Below are 19,828 nucleotides of genomic sequence, written 5' to 3' on the forward strand. Positions count from 1 at the left end.
GTTTACCACTACAAAAGGTTTTCTCTCTCCCCCCACCCACTCTCCTGCTGGTAAGAGTTTATCTAAAGTGATCATGAAACCTCTCCTTACAATGTGTATGATAATCAAGGTGGGCCATTTCCAGCACAAATCCAGGGTTTAACAAGAACGTTGGTGGGGGGGGGAATAGGACAAAACAAGGGGAAATAGGTTACCTTGCATAATGACTTAGCCACTCCCAGAAAAACCCACTATTTAACTATATCTTTGAATTACAGTTTCTGTAGCTGGGCAGATTTCCCAGGAGATGCAGGATCCCTTGGCAAATGTTTCTTTACCTTTCCTTTCTTTCTTTGCAGTCATCTTATCCCTCACACATACAGGCTCCTAAACCTACCTCCACAACCCTACTGGGAGAACTAACTTCCCAAATCCCCAGTCTTACCCTCATGGACTGCCTCTTTTGGACTGTATCCCTTTCATTTACATATCTCTATCTCCACTATATCATGTCACCCTATTTCCTCTGGACTGCCTCTTTTTAATTCCTCTTCTGCCATCCAGTCACCCACTATCAGCTCTGACCTTGCTGCTCTTCTTTCCAACACTTCCTCATGCCTTGTCATCAGCCCTTATCCACCCTACATGCCTGAGAACGCAAAGATCACCTGAGACTGGAGATGTACAGTCTTTTATGCTCACTGTGCTCTTATGATTTTAGGGAGCATCTGTATGACTTAACTTTTCAAAAATTACATTCCACAGCTAGATTTTGGCCCCAAGAAATGTGAGTAGATTTGCAGTATACTCAGTCAATAATTAGGAAACAATATCCATAGATGATTATAGAGATAAAGAAGATTGTGATAGGTGCTCAGCAACTCAGTAGTCACCATGCTGTACTAACCAATGACAGAATCCAGATATCAGCCTTTGGAAGTTAATTCTCTTGCATCTCATGTATCTGGCTCCTGGCCCAGTTTTGTAGGCGGTTGTGTTGGCGGTTCTAGAGCTACCCCTGTGGCTTTGTAATGTGTTTGGATTAGAAATGGAATGCCTTGACTGCTTTTTTCTCCTTGATACTATTTTCCATTTCTTATACATCTTTTTATGTCTGCTTTATTCAAAGGTTAACACCTCAAAGTCAGAAATTGAGAAGTGATTTCCAATGGAATAAACTAGTTTAAATGCATTGGCTCCTAATGCGTGGTACTCAAGATCAGTCATTGCAAAGGAGCATATAAAAATCTCCTTTGCTTTCTCTATGCAGGTGGTTTTATTGTTACAGGGAAAACAAGTATTTTCCTCAAGTCTATAAAGCAGTATAGTCTAAAGCAGTGGTTCTTAACCTTTACTGCAGCCTCCACCCCTTTGGTTCTCAAAATATGTTCTTGCACCCCTTATCAAAAATCGTTGAAGTAGGTCAGTTCTTTAAACCTAGATATATTTTTTGTTTGTATATTACAGTAATCGTTAAAAAATGTATATTGTTAATAAATACATAGGTTTGATGAAACAAAGTAGCTGTACTTACGTGCCTATGCTTAATTTGTGTTTTCGATGATTTACCCTCTAAAAAAATCTGGCCTGTCTCGCACCCCAAGAAAGGGCATCTTGCACCCCAAGAAAGGGCATCTCACACCCCCAGGGGATGCGTGCACCCCAGGTTAAGAACCACTGGTCTAAAGTCTAGACGTAACGCTGCCTGTATACACTTAGACCACATTTCTCTCTGGAGTGCAACTTCATGACTTTGTATGTACTCTTTGTGACATGTCAGTGGAGTTAGACCAGGGATGAATTTGGACACAGGAGATTTTCTTTTGATCTGTTTACACTTTAATTGTCACTGAGCGGCAGCTGATACAAAGAGCAAACAACATACACAACAAAGCTCTCAACCTTTAGAGAGCAGGTATCCAGCTCAGATGGACAAAGTGTTCAATGCCAGTGAACAAAATGTGTGACTTTGTGAGCTTTGGAAAAGCAAACAAGAACATAGAGTTGGTGAATGGTGAAATCTTTCTTGTTGTTCTACTTAGACTTCAGTAAGGTGTTTGACATAGTACAGCATGACTTTTTGATAAAAAAATTAGATGGATACAAAATTAATATGGCACACATCAAATGGATTAAAAACTGGCTGATAGGTCTCAATATGTAATAGCAAACAGGGAATCATCATTGAGTGGGTGTGTTTCTAGTGGGGTCCTGCAGGCACTGGTTCTTTGCCCTACGCTATTTAACATTTTGATCAGTGGCCTGAGAAAAAACATAAAATCATCACTGATGAAGTTTGCAGATGACACAAAAATTGGGGGAGTGGTAAATAATGAAGAGCACAGGTCACTGATTCAGAGTGATCTGGATCCCTTGGTAAACTGGGCGCAAGCAAACAATACGCATCTTAATACGGTTAAATGTAAATATATGCATCTAAGAACAAAGAATGTAGTTCCTACTTAAACGATGGGGGACTCTATCCTGGGAAGCAGTGACTGAAAAAGATTTGGGGGTTGTGGTGGACAAAGAGCTGAACATGAATTCCCAGTGAGATGGTGTGACCAAAAGGGCTAACGTAATCCTGGGATTCACAAACAAGGGAATCTTTAGTAGGAGTAGAGAGGTTATTTTACCTCTAGAACACTGCTAGAACACTGTTTCCAGTTCTGGCATCCACAATTCAAGAAGGATGTTGATAAATTGGAGAGGGATCAGAGAATAGCCACAAGAACGATTAAAGGATTAGAAAACATTCCTTACAGTGATAGACTCAAGGAACAAAATCTATTTATTTTAACAAAGAGAAGGTGAAAAAGTGACTTGATCACAGTTTATAAGTATCAGCATGGGGAACAAATATTTGATAATGGCCTCTTAAATGTAACAGAGAAAGGTATAATACAATCCAATGGATGGAAGTTGAAGCTAGACAAATTGAGACTGGAAATGAGGTGTAAGATTTTAACAGTGAGGGTAATTACTCATTGGACTCAATTACTGGGGGTCATGGTGATTCTCCATCACTGACAGTTTTTAAATCAAGACTGGGTGTTTTTTAAAAAAGATCTGCTCTAAGAAATTTGTCAGGGAGGTTCTAGGGCCTGTGTTACACAGTCAGGCTAGTTGATCCTACTGGTCCCTTGTGACCTTGGAATCTATGATCAGTTCCTTTCTGCCAGGGAAATATCAGTGTAAATATTTTTGATCTGTACACACACATTGCATTTTTGTATTTGTGTTGTTTTCCACTGTTAGTTTATGTTATAACTTCTATTTATATTTCAGTGTGTATTTATCTTTCTTTTGGCTTGCTCTGTTAAGAAGGTAAATAGATTTGCCCTGAGAAAAAAGCCATATTGCAAACTCCTATAGCTCATATCCGCTTAATAGGGCATCAGCGCATTCTGTACTTCAAGGCTAAATCCTGAGATTCTTATTCAGTTTTCACTCAGTCCTTGACTTCACTGGGAGCTCGCTCCACTAAGACTGAGTCAAAATCGTGTGTCTCCTACTCCTTTCCACATCCACATACTGAGGAGAGCCTGCTCCCACAGTAAAGAGGAGTCCAACTCTGTGGCATGCTTCCTCTGCACCTAGCAGAGGCCACCCATGGGACTTTGTGACATTCCAGCTCCAAAGAGTTGGAGAGGGAATGGGGGAGCCACTGGGGATGCTCTGGATTGTCCCCAAACCAACCTGCCCATCAAAACAAAACATGGGGGACACTGGAGAAGTTGAGATATCCTGAGGCTGTGCAAATATAAACTTCTGCCTTGTCTGCACTGTAGAACATGGCCCTTCCCCTGCCTTTTAGATATGTTCCGAATGGGGACCTCCCACAAGCATTGCTCCTGCAATAACCAGTGTCAGTGGGAGCTGGTAGGATCCAGGGGAGAGGGGGAAATAATGGAGGCAGGAGGTGTCCATGTGGATAGCCCTTGCCTCCTGTGGATCCCTATCTGCACAGAACTCTTAGGGGTTCCGTGAGTTCAGAGGATGGAACCCGCAGCCTCTGCTACAGATAGCAAACCCAGTCCCTTGCCTTTACCCCACAAAAGAGCAAGTAGGAAACTCCGTAATCTGAACAGTACCCCTGAGTTTAACTTTTTTTACAGAGATTATTCTCACATAGAGGAGACTGTATCTCTGAGTTAAGGACTTCTGGATTCAGTTTTCATATAAGATAAATAAACCCTGGGGAGTGAGTCAAGTGAAAGATACAAGAAGCAGGGGATGAAATTTGCTGGAGTATACTCCAGATTCAGCAGTCCTGGGAGTGCTGACATCCACCTTTAAGAACAGAATTAAAAAACAGTTGCTTGAGATGAGAGTTCCCATATAAGGTGCACATACAGTCTGTGCTGGCACACGACTACTACAGAGTAAATGGTGCCAAAATGTGAGACAGGAGGTCTTCATGTGCCTGCAGATTAAATGAATGTACTTCTCCAGTCATCTGTACAGGGAGTATTGAACCATCAGCTAAAATTCATGAGGCAAATTCATTCCATTGGTGTTGCCCAATGCTGGCACCCTGTTGAAGTTATGACTCTGGGATGGATAAGAGTCTGAAAGATGAATTAATTAATTCTTCATTGTAGTGGAATATCAGAGTGTGCTGGAAGATCACGTTGCGCTCTATGGTTACACTCTCAAAAGAATTTAAATTCTTGCTTCAGGTCTTACTAAATCCAAGGGAGCAGCAGGTATGGGAAACGTTTTTCTTAAAAATCCCAAGAATCATACTTGTTTTGGCATGACACTGCCTAAGGTGATCCGAGAACAAGGCTGAATTTGCCAAGTTTTCACATTAACACAAGGTTGAGAATACATTTTAAAACATTGGTTCTGCTTTACTTTTGCTTGGATGGAACGTTTTGAATGTGTACATTTCTTTAGCTTAAAGGGGCCTGCTTAATATTGCTTTGAGCCAGAGGAAAATCCACAAATGGAGGAGGTTGAGGCACGTTAGCAGTTTCAAATAATCACTTAAAAATTACCTGAAGTTGTCAAAATGAAGAGGTACTAAGAACCTGGTGCCTCCCCTGACTTCTATGGAATTATGGTGCTCAAACACTTACAAAAATCAGTCCCATAACTGACTGCAGAATTAGTTGTGCATATCTGTTTGGAGTCACCTTCTCTTTTCCTTAGAAACTGATACTGTGAAATGACGTAAAGCAGGGAATGATAAAATGAGTAAAGATCCAATGTAAACTGAAACAATCTTATTAATAAGAGGCCAAAATTAATCAACAAACAGTGGTGTACAAATTTATTATTTATTTCAGACCCACTATCCTAAATATGCACAGTGCTTCATGGTCAACAAAAAGGCAGTTTAAACTTGGAGTAGTACGGCTGCAGGGGTTACTGGGTCAGATTCTTCTCTGAATTTCCTTCCCGAAAACAGCTTAGTCTAAGCTGATGTGACATCATTTGCAAACATGAGGGAGTAGAATGCACATACGGTATATGAAAGATGACCTGCACATTTTACAGTCATTCCTTTGCTATTGTTTTTCTGGGTGTCACAGACTTCTTTCAGGATATGTATTTTGTGTGGTCAGTTATTTTAGAGGAGAGATGTTACGGTTCTTGGGTCTGTCATGTATGTGAGGACATATAAGGCTAGATCATGTAATTGATCCTCAGCCCTAAATTAGACTGTGACATGGAGCTGCATTGCCCCAGTACGTGGGCCTTCAGTCTTCAGTTTTTCCAGGAATTAACTGGTAGGCAGGGAGAAACATGCCTTTTAAACCATCCTTAGAACTGTGCAGACTACTCCCATTTCTGTACCTGTGGTTTGGGGAGGAGGAAGGGTATGGCCAAATGTCCCTTTATCTCCTAATGCAGATGGGAGTTCTTCTCTGGCAAACTGAAACCATGAAATGGTTGGTATCTCACTGACTGGTAGCACTGTGAGGGAGCTCAGCCGGGGAAAGAAAAGCAATATGCTGGGCAAGTGAAGGAGGAGGAGAACTGGTCATGGGGAAAACTCAATCACGTGCTGCTACTGAAGACACCAGAATATGCATCGTTTATAAAGTCTCTGTGTTTCAGTTAAAGTGCTACCCTGTATTGTGTCATGGTAACTGCAACTGTAAGCTTACAACATGCATTGCATTCTGGGAATTAGGAGTTCTGAAGGGGGAGGCAACCTGGCTGTCAGCTGACAACAGTAAAATCTCATTTCTTACAGTCTGCCTACAGTGTCCTCCTTTGACTACTCGCACTATATCCCTTTTATAGCTGCGCCAAAGTGCTACACTACCTTACACGGCTACCAGCAGCCTGCTCACCATAGGAAGATGTATAAATTCCTGGTGGACAGGACCCTAAATTATCTGGGATTTACTAGTCTCTTTAGAATTTTAGGCATAAAAATAGGTACAGCATAGATCACACCCTTATTGTGCTATTGGGACAGTTAGCTAATATATCATGCAAATGTTTGTTACATCTCTTACTGTACAGTCGCTTTCACATAAATGTACCATTACAGGGGGATGATATTTTGCAAATTACAATAACAGAAGAACAAAAATTGTAATTGCACTTTAAAAGGACACGGTATATATCACTAGTTTTCAAAGTGAGTATTTTTTAGTCACTGTTGTTTCTAACAACCCATTGAAGGCTTGGATTATTAATTTATTTCCTAAATGTATCTTTATTTATGCAGCAGAAGCTTTCCTCTCTTTCAAGGTAAATTCTGCACTGTTTTACATCCCATGATTTACAGATTCATGTATTCCCGCTGTCTTCAATTTGACCCCCAGAGCTTAGGCATTCATTTTTAATAGAATACACAAGGAATTTGATTTCTAAAACATATCATTAGTAATCAATCTTTTATTTTATTAAAATGCATAGCATGACTCTCTCTCGAAACAGCGCTTTGAATGTGCCCTACATAATGTACATTGTTTCATCAACCAGTGTTTGATTTACTCTTATGCTGATAGCTTAAAAAAGGATAGGAAATAAAGTTATTTTACTCATATTAAAGGATGAAATTAATTCTCAAATGTAACATGTCTGTAGGTGTGCCTGATCCATTAAGTTAAAGTCTTGTTACCAATCCAAGGAGAAACCTCGAAAAGTGCAGTTACTACTTGGATAAAAACACAAAGGGGTAACTGAGCACTCAGCAAAAGAACAGGTTTTTGGTTTGTTTTGGAAACTTTCAATGACAAGTACAAGTTCACTTTAGTTAAAGAAATCTTATTCTATTTCTTTATTCTTTCAGGCCACTTTTTCGTGGAAATTCAGATGTTGATCAGCTAGGAAAAATCTTTGAGTAAGTACTAATTCGCTGCATTATGTCAGTGGCAGTTTAGCTTGAAACACTTTAAGATTTCTTTGCCATGCTTTTTATTGAGTAAAAGGACTTGTACAAAGTATTCCTAGAACATATTTCCTATTGCTGCTGCACTGTAATATAATATTTCCGTGTATTCTCTGTCAAATAGGGAGGAGGAAGCTGCATGTAATATAGTTTTATAAAATAACAATCATCATCAAGAAGACAATAGACTTCTGGGGATTTTTTCTAATCTTTTAAATGTATGGTTCATGCACCATTCACAGATTTTCTTAAAAGTTAGAGCATTCAAGAAAGAATCACCTTACAAAGCCAAATAAGGTTTTAGCTATTCAATATTTTGTTCATTTATGAATTTCAAAAAAATGTAATCAGAATCCCTTAAAAATGTTCATTATTAAATGGAAATGTTAATCTGGATCAACAACTTCTGTGGAAAGGAATATTTTAGCTTCACTGTATATCCAATAAAGATTATTAAGAAACCATATTTTGGTGATAAAGGCAGCTATGAAAACATAAAAGGTATCAAGATTAAATGGATGCTATCTTGGAGATGGGATAATTTACTTTATTTTAAAAGCATTTTACAACTCTGTTTATTGGTATTGCAGTTCCTCTTCAGACAAACTCTGAACTTTTTAAAGTAGAATTACTCCCCCCTCCCAAGTACGTTTTTGAATAAAAAATCTCCATTTTAAAGTCATTGATACAGATAAGTGAGAAAAATATCAATCACCTCTCTGTTGTTTTAGATTAAAATATCTTCATAGTAAGGAATGTTTCTGATGGTGTCCTGGAAAGTGCCATGTAAATTTGAGGCCTGGTATAAATGTTTTATAATAATACTGGAGTGGTTGTGACCACCAGACACCCATATGGCTGTTCCCACTCCTGCACAGAATGAGGGCTCATTCACCTCTGTAGCTATCCTCCCTCTTGTGGAGAGAGTTCCAGGGATCCAGGCATCCAGTTGGAGGGAGAGTCCAAGATGAGTAGTAATAGTAGGCAGGGAGGAGCGGAGGTTCAGGGGGCACTCCCCAGAGAGAAGATCGTAAAGCTTCAAAGGAAAGCACTCCAGTAGGTCAAATAACGAATTTGTCTCTCTAATCATTTTTCCAGCTCTCAAATTATAACACATCCATTTCTGAAGATTTTCATACTTCAGAATGAGGTTCCCAAATTGCAGGTCTTGATTTTCATTCAGTTGACTTCCCTTTCCTGCATACCATACCAGTGTATATGACTCACTAGGGTGGTTAATTTACCATACCCGTGAATAGCACTTCCTGAACAATCCAAAAACAATCAGTCCTCGCCTGTTTGCTTTTTCTAGTTCTGGCAAAGTGATCCCTTTGATTAATTTATATTCTGATGTATTAATCAAGGAATGTTTTGATACATGCAGCATAGTTTAATGACGTAAAGAGCATGGTTGTGATTTTTTTTAAAGATCCTAAATTGTTTATGACATTTCAGGAAAAAAACCCAAAACAAATGAGTTGGAATAGGATTAAAAACATAATAGCCAACAGCAGCCTCCTCCAGTGAACTATCTGTCCCTCCCTAATGGGTGAGATTACCTGTATGGAAAAGAATTCAACCATTAATCAGGAAGAAAAAAATACTGTGCCAATTTTAGGAGAGAGAAGAAATTCTCTATTACACACTTCACTTAAAGAGAAAATCTGCTTTGCCTCTTTTGTGTAATTATCCTTCAATATTTCAAATGCCGCCTCCTTGCTTTTTTATGTCAGATAGTGTTTATTTTCTGTTTTCACAGCTGGAGACCCCCAACATTTAGGCATAGGCCTTGCCTTTATGGGGAAGCTGTTGCCTGCTATGGTAGTGAGTCATTCTCTAGGCTAATTTGGATAAAGTTGTTCTCGCATTTTCCTACATTCTGGACTGACATTTTTTCAGATAATTGGACCTTCCTCCACATGTGCAGCCTTTATTTACATTAGTTGGAGTTCTCCACAAAGACTGAGGATAGATCTGTAGGAGATGGCCCATAACCCTCCCCTCCTTTCCCCATGCCAACATCAATACACAGTGTATGCTCACAGATTTAAGGCCAGATGCCAGGGTGTGTTGAGCATACTCAACTCCTGTTGCAGTCATTGGGAGTGGAAAATGCTCAGTCTCTCTCAGGATCAGGTCTGAACCTGGGCCTTTGGGTTCTACCATAATATATCAATATTTACTGCTACTGCCACTATTGTACTGTTGGTATGGTGAGAGGATAAAATAGCTTCTTCCAATATGCTCCAGAATCTTGGTCACCCAAATGGTAGTGCAACCTGCTAGGGCTGCCAGGCAGACACTCGTGTATTAAACAATTTCCAAATGTTTTGTAGGATCCGTAAAAATCTACTTGAAAAAAATCCAACTCCCATTTTTGTACCTTTTTTTTAATGCTACCCCTTATGCCTGGAACCAACCCCCATTTCCTGCGCACCAGACAGCCTCCTCACTTCTTGCCGATAACTTCCAACTGCTAGCATTTACTCTGGTCTGTTTGTGCTCTCATGCCCAATCATGTACTCCTTAAAAGAAAAATCAGAACTAACTGGACACATTTGAAAGAAAACGAACTTGTATATGTAATTGCCATTTGAAAACTCCTCCTCCCCCTCTGATCACACACAGCCCATTGTGTTATATCTGATGTGAACTCAGGTCTTCATCACTTATGCACATGCATGTATTCACGGGTTCAATGGGACAAGCACATATGTAATGTTACCCACATGGCTAAGCATTTGCAGGATCGGAGTATTAAACTGAAAGACCCTCCGGGCAGGACTTGTCATCTTATAAGTAAAGCTCCCTCCCTGCATGTCAGTGGTGACCTACAAATAATAAATAACAATCAAGTTTAACTTTTCAAAGAGATCTAATTTCCACTTTGGCAAGAGCTTAGCAGTCTGTGGATACTGCGGGGAAAGATTGAAGTGGTGGCGCACTCCTGGGCACACTGCTGTTTTTTAGAACCCGATATTAGTTTAGAATCATAGAATCATAGAATATCAGGGTTGGAAGGGACCCCAGAAGGTCATCTAGTCCAACCCCCTGCTCAAAGCAGGACCAATTCCCAGTTAAATCATCCCAGCCAGGGCTTTGTCAAGCCTGACCTTAAAAACCTCTAAGGAAGGAGATTCTACCACCTCCCTAGGTAACGCATTCCAGTGTTTCACTACCCTCTTAATGAAAAAGTTTTTCCTAATATCCAATCTAAACCTTCCCCACTGCAACTTGAGACCATTACTCCTCGTTCTGTCATCTGCTACCATTGAGAACAGTCTAGAACCATCCTCTTTGGAACCCCCTTTCAGGTAGTTGAAAGCAGCTATCAAATCCCCCCTCATTCTTCTCTTCTGCAGGCTAAACAATCCCAGCTCCCTCAGCCTCTCCTCATAACTCATGTGTTCCAGTCCCCTAATCATTTTTGTTGCCCTTCGCTGGACTCTCTCCAATTTATCCACATCCTTCTTGAAGTGTGGGGCCCAAAACTGGACACAGTACTCCAGATGAGGCCTCACCAATGTCGAATAGAGGGGAACGATCACGTCCCTTGATCTGCTCGCTATGCCCCTACTTATACATCCCAAAATGCCATTGGCCTTCTTGGCAACAAGGGCACACTGCTGACTCATATCCAGCTTCTCGTCCACTGTCACCCCTAGGTCCTTTTCCGCAGAACTGCTGCCTAGCCATTCGGTCCCTAGTCTGTAGCTGTGCATTGGGTTCTTCCGTCCTAAGTGCAGGACCCTGCACTTATCCTTATTGAACCTCATCAGATTTCTTTTGGCCCAATCCTCCAATTTGTCTAGGTCTTTCTGTATCCTATCCCTCCCCTCCAGCGTATCTACCACTCCTCCCAGTTTAGTATCATCCGCAAATTTGCTGAGAGTGCAATCCACACCATCCTCCAGATCATTTTATGAAGATATTGAATAAAACCGGCCCCAGGACCGACCCTTGGGGTACTCCACTTGATACCGGCTGCCAACTAGATATGGAGCCATTGATCACTACCCGTTGAGCCCGACAATCTAGCCAGCTTTCTACCCACCTTGTAGTGCATTCATCCAGCCCATACTTCCTTAACTTGCTGACAAGAATACTGTGGGAGACCATGTCAAAAGCTTTGCTAAAGTCAAGAAACAATACATCCACTGCTTTCCCTTCATCCACAGAACCAGTAATCTCATCATAAAAGGCAATTAGATTAGTCAGGCATGACCTTCCCTTGGTGAATCCATGCTGGCTGTTCCTGATCACTTTCCTCTCATGCAAGTGCTTCAGGATTGATTCTTTGAGGACCTGCTCCATGATTTTTCATGGACGTACCTTAAATACTAAGGGCCAAATTCTGCTCTCATACCTGTAGAAATCTGAAGTAATTCCATTGACTTGAAAGGAGTAACTCGGGATTTATAAGTAAGTAAGAGCAATGCTTGGTCCTAATTTTCATTCTGTGTCTACTACCAAGCACTATTAATAAAAAGAAAGGACAATGCTGCACCCTGGTGGCATTTCCATTAAAAGCCCAAACTCTTAAGGAAACTTTTGTTTTTCTATGTTATTAGTTCTGAGTCTGTCAGCATTTTCATTATAAATTTCAATTTTAAGGTGTGTAAAATTCAGCTGTAAATTTGATTTTGGCTAAAACTTGGTATGTAAAGTCTGGCTAATGGGTCTCTGTCAGCATTTCCATTACAAGCCCTTATTTCACCACTTTATAGCTCTATTGGAAATATTAACTCCAGGCTGAAGCTTGAATTGTGCAGCAACATGGTCCAAAAAGAAAGGGGGTTTTTTTGTACATTTAAAAGAAATCCCAACAATTCAGCTGTTTTCATTTATCCATGTTTCTAGGATTTAACATGCTCATTTCATAAGCAGCTTTGTGTCATATTCAGAACAGAAGAAGAAATATTAGTTTTCCAACTATGGATAAGAGGAACATAAAACAAAATTAGGAGTAAAATTTTCAAAAGCACCTAAGTGACTTAGGAGTCTATGTACACTTAGGTGCTTTTGAAAATTTTATCCTAAAGCAGCTGAGTTATTTAATTTTGTGAAATGGCCTCCTTGACCCATGCTCTGCTGTCTTTTCCTTAAGGATTTTTGTCAGGATCATCATCCTTGTGGCAAATGAGGCCTGCATGGAATTCCTCTGTGAAATCTCCTTTTAATCACTCTTGAGTGATAAAAGGTGCACCATGCCTCCAAGGTCTGAGCACATTTCTCCCAAAGCACTTGCAGCACTTTGCCAATCCAGGGACTCAGGAGAGTGAGACCCAGGCCAGAGCACTATCACCAAACTGCCTCCATAAAGATTTTTTCCCATGTATCATTAAGGCCCAGTTCTGCTACCCCTACTCCCATTGAATAATGCACTGCTCTGCAAACAGTCCTATTGAAATCAGTGGGATTATTTACAGAGTAAGGTGCTCCTCAGTGCAAGCAAGGGATGCATTATCTGGCCCTTATTGTCATGTAAAGTATAGTCTATAAAGGTTTTAAAAATTGCCTTATATGATTTTATAGATTATTCTGTGATCCTGGATAATGCTGCTGCTCGCGTCAAAAGAACAAGTGGCAATCCCATGAAAACATGTGAAGCAGGATTTAGCATTTAATACAATGAAAGAAGATGAGGCTATATAAATACAGCAATAACATATTTTTGTTTCACCCCCAGCTAATATGTATGCTTGTTCCTTACACAGTGTCATTGGGCTCCCGGAAGAAGAAGACTGGCCTAGTGATGTTGCCCTTCCAAGACATGCTTTCAATTCCAGACCGCCACAACTCATTGAAAAGTTTGTGCCAGATATCGATGAACTAGGCAAGGACTTGCTTCTTGTAAGTTTGTTATTCTCCAAGCATATCTTAAATGATTGCAGCTACTGCACATTGCACCATGTCAAAAAATGTTTTTTTAATGTAATAATATTATTAGAGATGAGCCGGAAGTGATTCCAGTGGCTGAACTGCCCTTCCTCCATTGTGCAGAAGTGCTATATACAGCAGAACTTGTACAAAAACTTTTGTGCACAGAGGGTAGGCCATTTGGGTGGTGCATGTCTTCTGTGCAATGCTGAGCCCAGCTCCTTGGGGTCATCATTTGTGGATTCACCAACTGTTTTTCCCCACAGAGAGCATGCATGAGCAGTGCAGGGACTACTGCAGCTTCAGGGTATTCCAGGCTACTACAGCCACTTCACAGACAGAAGACGCAATTTCTTCGTCTCCTCAATCTCCTGTGGAAATCACCAGTGCACAGCTTTACTTGTCTTTACACTGATTCACAGAATTTGGGCATAAGTGAACAACAGGAGGTTGTGCTGGCATCTAGAGCTGAGTTCAGCAGTGAATTGTAAAAACCCATATTCTCTGTGGACTGGGAGTAGGGGTTGCCTACCATCACACAGGAAATCTGTGGCTGAGGCTGGGATATAATCTAGTTCTCAAGGATAGATTCAACTGCATAACCATGAGACTATCCTTACTCTTCCTGCAATCCCCTGCCTCATTCACTAAATATTTTCCAACACACACTGACCAGTTGGCTACATATGGTAGCACCAGAGATTGAACCAGGGACTTCCAGAGCTAAAAGCTTGACTCGCTACACCTTGACGTAAGGAATCAAGCTCCATAGCTGGAGGCTGTAACAGACTTGCATGCTCTGTGGATTAGGCACTAAGGGGGATACGGAAAACACACCAACCATTGGGCCAAAAACTAGTCAAGATCATGGTTACACATGCACCAGAAACCTAGGGGTAGGATGCCTACAAATGTTGTTGTTGTTGACTCACTCTAGTGGGTGTCACAGAACAAATAAATATTTTAGAAGGATTTGAATAAATACATTATTATTTATTTAAGTGCTAATGACGTGTAACAACTAGGTTAGCCTTCTATCCCTATGCCTGCTAGCCTTTCATAGAATGTTGTTAGAAAATGCAAGGACTATATAAGGTGATTAAGAGCTATGAAATATTGGATTTTCCTGTACTTATTTTATTATAGGCGAGGCTGGTAGCACTGCCTACTATTAACACTTCATATTATAAGACTTTTTCAGTTGCTTATAACTTTGTCAGACTTTAACCATTTGAGTAGAAATGTTTTTATGCCAGATGTCTGCCTCAGGCTGAATTGTTTTTGGAAAGTTTCAGCCAAAATGGTTCCACTGTTTCCAAGAACAAGGCTAAAGAAAAATATATTGGTTTGCAATGTTAACAAATTCTGGCGATCTTTTCTTTGAGAAGCTCTAGCAGCCCATGATTTAGAGCAGAGATTTGAAATTTGTCAGGGGCTGACCTTTGTGTCAGGGATGTTCCTTTTGCTATTCATGTGAAAATGTGTCCAAATTTGGCTAAGATATAAGTAGTTGAAAATCTCATTTCACACATGCTCAGTAGGAACTTCTTTGAGTTCACTGGCGAAAATCTCTTAAGATTTCATCTGCCCTGGGTACACTGCATCCCCTTATGGCTCCTAGTGTTGGCAAGTGTGAGCATGCACCACCCCCTCAGAGTGACTGAGCATGCTCCACCCCAGGACTAGAGAAAAGCCAGGCTTGCTGCACAATTGCCATTCCTGATTGCTGTGGGGCAGGCTGGGCCTGGGTTTAGGCACCTTAATTAAGAGCAGGGAGCTTGTCTCTCTTGTGCTCTCAGTGACCACACATCCATGGGGGGCAGGTGAACCCCACTTTGGGGAAGCTAGCCCGCTGGCCCCGCCCTTTCTGCCCGAGTGCCAAGCAGAGCCGGTGCCCCACTCTGTCCGAGCCAGCGGCCCCAGTGCCTGGCCGAGCTGCTTCACTCCCCCACCAGACCCCCGCTCCTGCAGCTTGCTCGCAGCATCCCTCCTCACTCCCCCGTCCTCGAGGAGAAGCGACGCGGTGAGCAGCGTGGAGACCTGGGGAGGAGGAGGAGGTGCAGTGCAGGTAGACAGGCGGCAGCAGTAGCAGCAGGCAGTGGGTGCGGGGGACCTCAGGGAAGGGGCGGGGCCACTGTGGCCCAGGTGTCCCTTGGGGCAGCTGTGCCAGGGAAGGCTTAGCCTGGCCTATAATACCTGCCACCCATGCCTCCATCTAGTGCCCAGGCAGCATGGAGGAGGAAGCCACCTGACTTGAATGTAGGGGGGATGAGCCAGACCTGGGCAAGGGAAAGCAGTACATTGGAACATGGGAATCTAGAATAGCTGGGACTGTGGCAGTGGTTTTGGACTGATTGGGCAAGGAGACTGGGACTGGGAGCCTAAAGGTGGGAAGATTGCCTGTGAACTTTAATTCAGTCCCCACTGGTCTTTAATTACACGCTCACATATTTTTTTCCAAAGGACCCCTGCCTCATTCAGTGAACAGGATGGATGGTGTTATACAGTATTTTGTTTTATCCCCATGGCCTTATTTATTGCACTCTATTCAAACCCTGCTCTAAAGACAAAACTATTAATTTCCTCCTGGGTTTTTCTGCAGCACTCATCACTAGAGTATCCAAGTGCTTTCCAAACATTAATTAATTTAACTTCACCCCCCTTGTGAGATGAGGAGCAGATGGGGAGCTAAGGCACAAACAAATTATGGTCAAAAGTGTCCGCTAATTCTGGGTGCCCAATTTGATGTATCTACAGCTTGATTTTTCAGAGTACTTAGTATTATATAGCATTTTATACATTCCAGCACTGCTCCCTTTGTCTTCAGTTGCTGTTGTTAGTACTCACAACTTCTAGAAATCAGATCCCAGGGTCCCCAGTCAAGCACCCAAAAAATGAAGAACACACAACTAGTGACCTCCTGTGAAAAGTTTGGTTTAAGTAACTTGTCTGCCATCACACAGGAAATCTGTGCCTGAGGCAGAGGTAGAATCCAGTTCTCCATGCATAACCATGAGACTATCCTTATTCTTCCTACAATCCCCTGCCTCATTCACTACTTACCTTCCAACTTCTGCAGCAAATGAAGCAGGGATCCTAGGGACAACAGCCTCCTTCACTACACAACCTGATTAATCTCCAGGGCAGGTCCATCCTGTGCACTGAATGAGACAGAGATCATGTAGAAAAATATATGATAATGTAATTAAATACTTTATCATAATACCTATGGACAAAGGCACTGAATGAAGTTTGCACAGAGAACCTTAATTCTGACGTTTCCTAATTTTTGAGGGCTTGATTTTGCAACCTTAGTGTTCTTTTAATGTAGTTTTTGTGTGTAATATTGATATAGTCTGACTCAGCTGCCTGGCCACTTCTCTTTGACTGAGAAAATATGCAAGGTCCATGCAGCACTTGAACTGGCTCTAGAACTTCAGGCTATTGTAGTTATAAATCAATATAATGACACTCATTAATTTGTATCTATATTATCTGCATTATTTATAATATCAGTTGCATATTATACACGTAACCACTACACTAAAACCATCTTATTTTAATCCTTTTAGAAATGTTTAGCGTTCAATCCCACCAAGAGGATATCTGCCTATGTTGCCCTGTCTCACCCTTATTTCCATGATCTGGAGAAATGCAAGGAGAATCTGGACTCCCACATGTCAACCAGCCAAAACTCCAATGAGGTGAATAAATCATAAGGCTGAGTGAAGGTGAACCTACAAATGAGCACGATGTGTAGCTGACAAAGGTCACTGTCCCTAGCTGTTATAATGAAGATCATTATTTGGAGGTTTTACACGTCTGTCTGCTTCTTCAGGATGGTGATATGCTCCAGCCTAGTTTACTTTCATCAAAGCAATGCAAGAGCCAGGGCTTTCACCTACTCCCATTGCAGCTTTATGTGTGTGTGTCTGTTTTGTTTAACTACCTGGGAAAACTCCAGATGAAGAGAAGCTGCTGATCAGTTTTGCTGCCATTTTATTCTTCTCACACTGAATGCTGCCAGTGTTCCAGTCACTGCCAAAACATGATGCAATCTCTCCCTCTAGCTGCTGAAGCCTCATCTGGTATTTTTTAATTGTTATTTTGGGATCTCTTAAAGTGATATTTAAAAGAATGGCATTGAAATTTTGGATCTCTACAACCTGCAAATAATTGATAAGTACATGAATGCGTCTAGCTACTGTTGGTAACATACACGGAGGTGCTTCCCCAGTTGAAAACTCGGACAAATAATTTTATTATTTCATTACTGTCCATAAAAATAATGATGATGATAAACTGAACCAATTTTTAGTTTTTTTAAATATACAAATGAATTATTAACTAGATGAGTTTATGTGCATGTCGCAAAAATAAGTTAAAAAAACTTTTAGGGACTTATTCTCTAAAGACGCTTTACTCTCCAAAAATATTGCATTTGTTGTTTGAATCAGTCAATGAAGTCTAACTTTTTATTTCTTTCTCAAAACAATTGCAAGCACATGTTCCATGATCTAATACAGAATTTTATAATATGTAGGTCAAAGAGGTAGATAGAGCTGATGAAAATCAAAACAGGGTTTCCCATTGTAACAAACTTATTAGCAACCAAAAAGTAACTCAGAAAAATGTTTCCTGTTTTAGAAGCAGAGAATTCTTTGATTACGGAGAAGAACACTTATGCATATGTGCTATATTGGATGGAATATACTGTGCTGCTTTACCTGTAACACACAACGCATACAACACAGTGCATGAACATTATTCATATTTCATTTACTGGCAGATTTTTTTTCTGTGCAGAAATGCATGAGCGTCCCTCCTAACCCACCATGTGGGTATATTGGCAAACCATATTTCTCACTTTGCTAGCAGTAATGTGCCATAATTGAAAGTCAATATAACAAAACAATTCACATAACTTTTTAGCAGTTATTTTAAATATTACATTACATTTTTATATTTAGTATTTTTACCTTAACTAAAATATATTTTCATTATTTTTAAAAGAAACTTTTATTTTTTTAGTACTGTGCGGAAAAAGTAAATATTTTAAATCCATAAAGTAAAGGCTTTTCCCTAACCTAAACTTCAGTGCAGTTGCCTGGATATAACTCAAGGGAACATTTGGCCCAGTGAGTTAACTCCTGCTATAAAGGTAGATTAGGCACTACTGCAATATAAATAATAATACACATAGCAGCTACCATTGCTTACTCCTGTGATGGTCCTTCGTATGCTATCCTACTTTTCTTGCCTCTGTTTCATCTGTTCTAGCAACTGAGCCAGTATCCATATCCTCACTCACAGCATGCTTGGCAGTGGCAGGTCACCAGTGCCATGCTGAGCAATATATATTTTTCCAGCTATGGCATGGGAGCCTGTGGCTGTCTCCCTGGCAGGTTCCTCGGTTATGTGGCAGACTGGCTCTGTGGCAAACTTCACCATTAGCTCTGAGCTGTTTAGCACTTAGGCTGCTGCTAAGATAGTGAGTGGTTTTATCTACCTTTTGTGAAGGCATTCCTTTTCTGTTACACACCTAACAATGAGACTTGGGTTAAATTACTTCTGCTCCATGTAGGCCAAATTGTCAAAGGACCGGTTGCACATGCGCAGTGGCACCTGTCGGGTCTGGTCAAAGATCTACAGCATGAACAGGCAGGCTGTAAATTAGGCCGGATGAGTGCATCCAAGGCATGTGTGTACAGAGTCTGGACGCTTGCATAGCACAAGGCTTTTCCAAGGGGCTCAATGTGCCAGGCTGAAGGCCTGTGAGTAGCCAAGGCACCACTCAGCTGGTCTTGGCTCTACCCTGTTCCCTCTCCCTCAGTGTCTAGACCCAAGGATAAATGAGGTATCACTCGGTGGGTCTTGGCTCTACCCCATTCCTCGTGGTCTTAGTTTCTGCAGCCCGGAGAGGGCTGAGGGTGCCGCATGGCTGGTCTTGAAATCCTTAGAAAAAGGTGGATCATAGTACAATTAAATGAACCACAATTTCTATTAATAATTTTAAAACAGTTATTTAAAACAGAAAAAAAAATCCAGGCCAACCTTGCAAAATTAACAAATGGGGAAAAGGTCACTGCACAATTTAGCAATTTTTAAAACATTCCACATTTTATGTAGCACCACACTATTGTACATACTTTTTCGGGGCACACAGCTGGCATCACCCTCTAGCAGCTGCCAGAGGACTATCTCCTGGACACTGCAGCTCTAGAAGCACTATAAAGGGGGGAAAACATTAGTTGTTTTTAAAATCATGCTAAAAAACTGATGTGCAGAGGTGCTAGCAATCCCTCTGAAGGATGCAGTGTGAGAACCAGAACAGAGTAGAATACATCTACTCCATGTTATGCTCCATCCCGTCCAAGCCCCATTCCCAAACCCCCTCAGTGGAAAAAATATGCAGTTTGCCTTTCTCCAGCACTCCAAGGCTGATTGCTATTCCCCATTTCCTCTACAGACTATGTGTGTCCCTTGGGTACTACTGTCATGTGTGTAATGATAGGTGGGGATGTGGGAACTGGATTCAAAAGGGAGGTAGTTCTCTCCTTCCCTGCCATCACCACAGCAGTGAAGAAAACTGTTCACATACACTGTAAACAG

General features: G+C 41.1%; 1 protein-coding gene across 2 annotated transcripts in view; it reads left to right on the plus strand.

Annotated features, from left to right (window-relative positions):
* The window catches only part of CDK6 (cyclin dependent kinase 6), a 187,684-nt gene extending 170,166 nt beyond the window's left edge, over positions 1–17,518 (plus strand). For both annotated transcript variants that reach the window (XM_084620902.1, XM_084620903.1), the window contains 3 exons: positions 7,238–7,288; positions 13,054–13,189; positions 16,789–17,518. In XM_084620902.1, the coding sequence (XP_084477028.1) occupies positions 7,238–7,288; positions 13,054–13,189; positions 16,789–16,935 (334 nt within the window). In that variant the 3' untranslated portion in view covers positions 16,936–17,518. The remainder of the gene's footprint in view (positions 1–7,237; positions 7,289–13,053; positions 13,190–16,788) is intronic.
* The last annotated feature ends 2,310 nt before the right edge of the window (positions 17,519–19,828 follow it).

This window comes from Lepidochelys olivacea (genome assembly GCF_965140295.1).
Source record: "Lepidochelys olivacea isolate rLepOli2 genome assembly, chromosome: 2".
NCBI lineage: Eukaryota > Metazoa > Chordata > Testudines > Cheloniidae > Lepidochelys > Lepidochelys olivacea.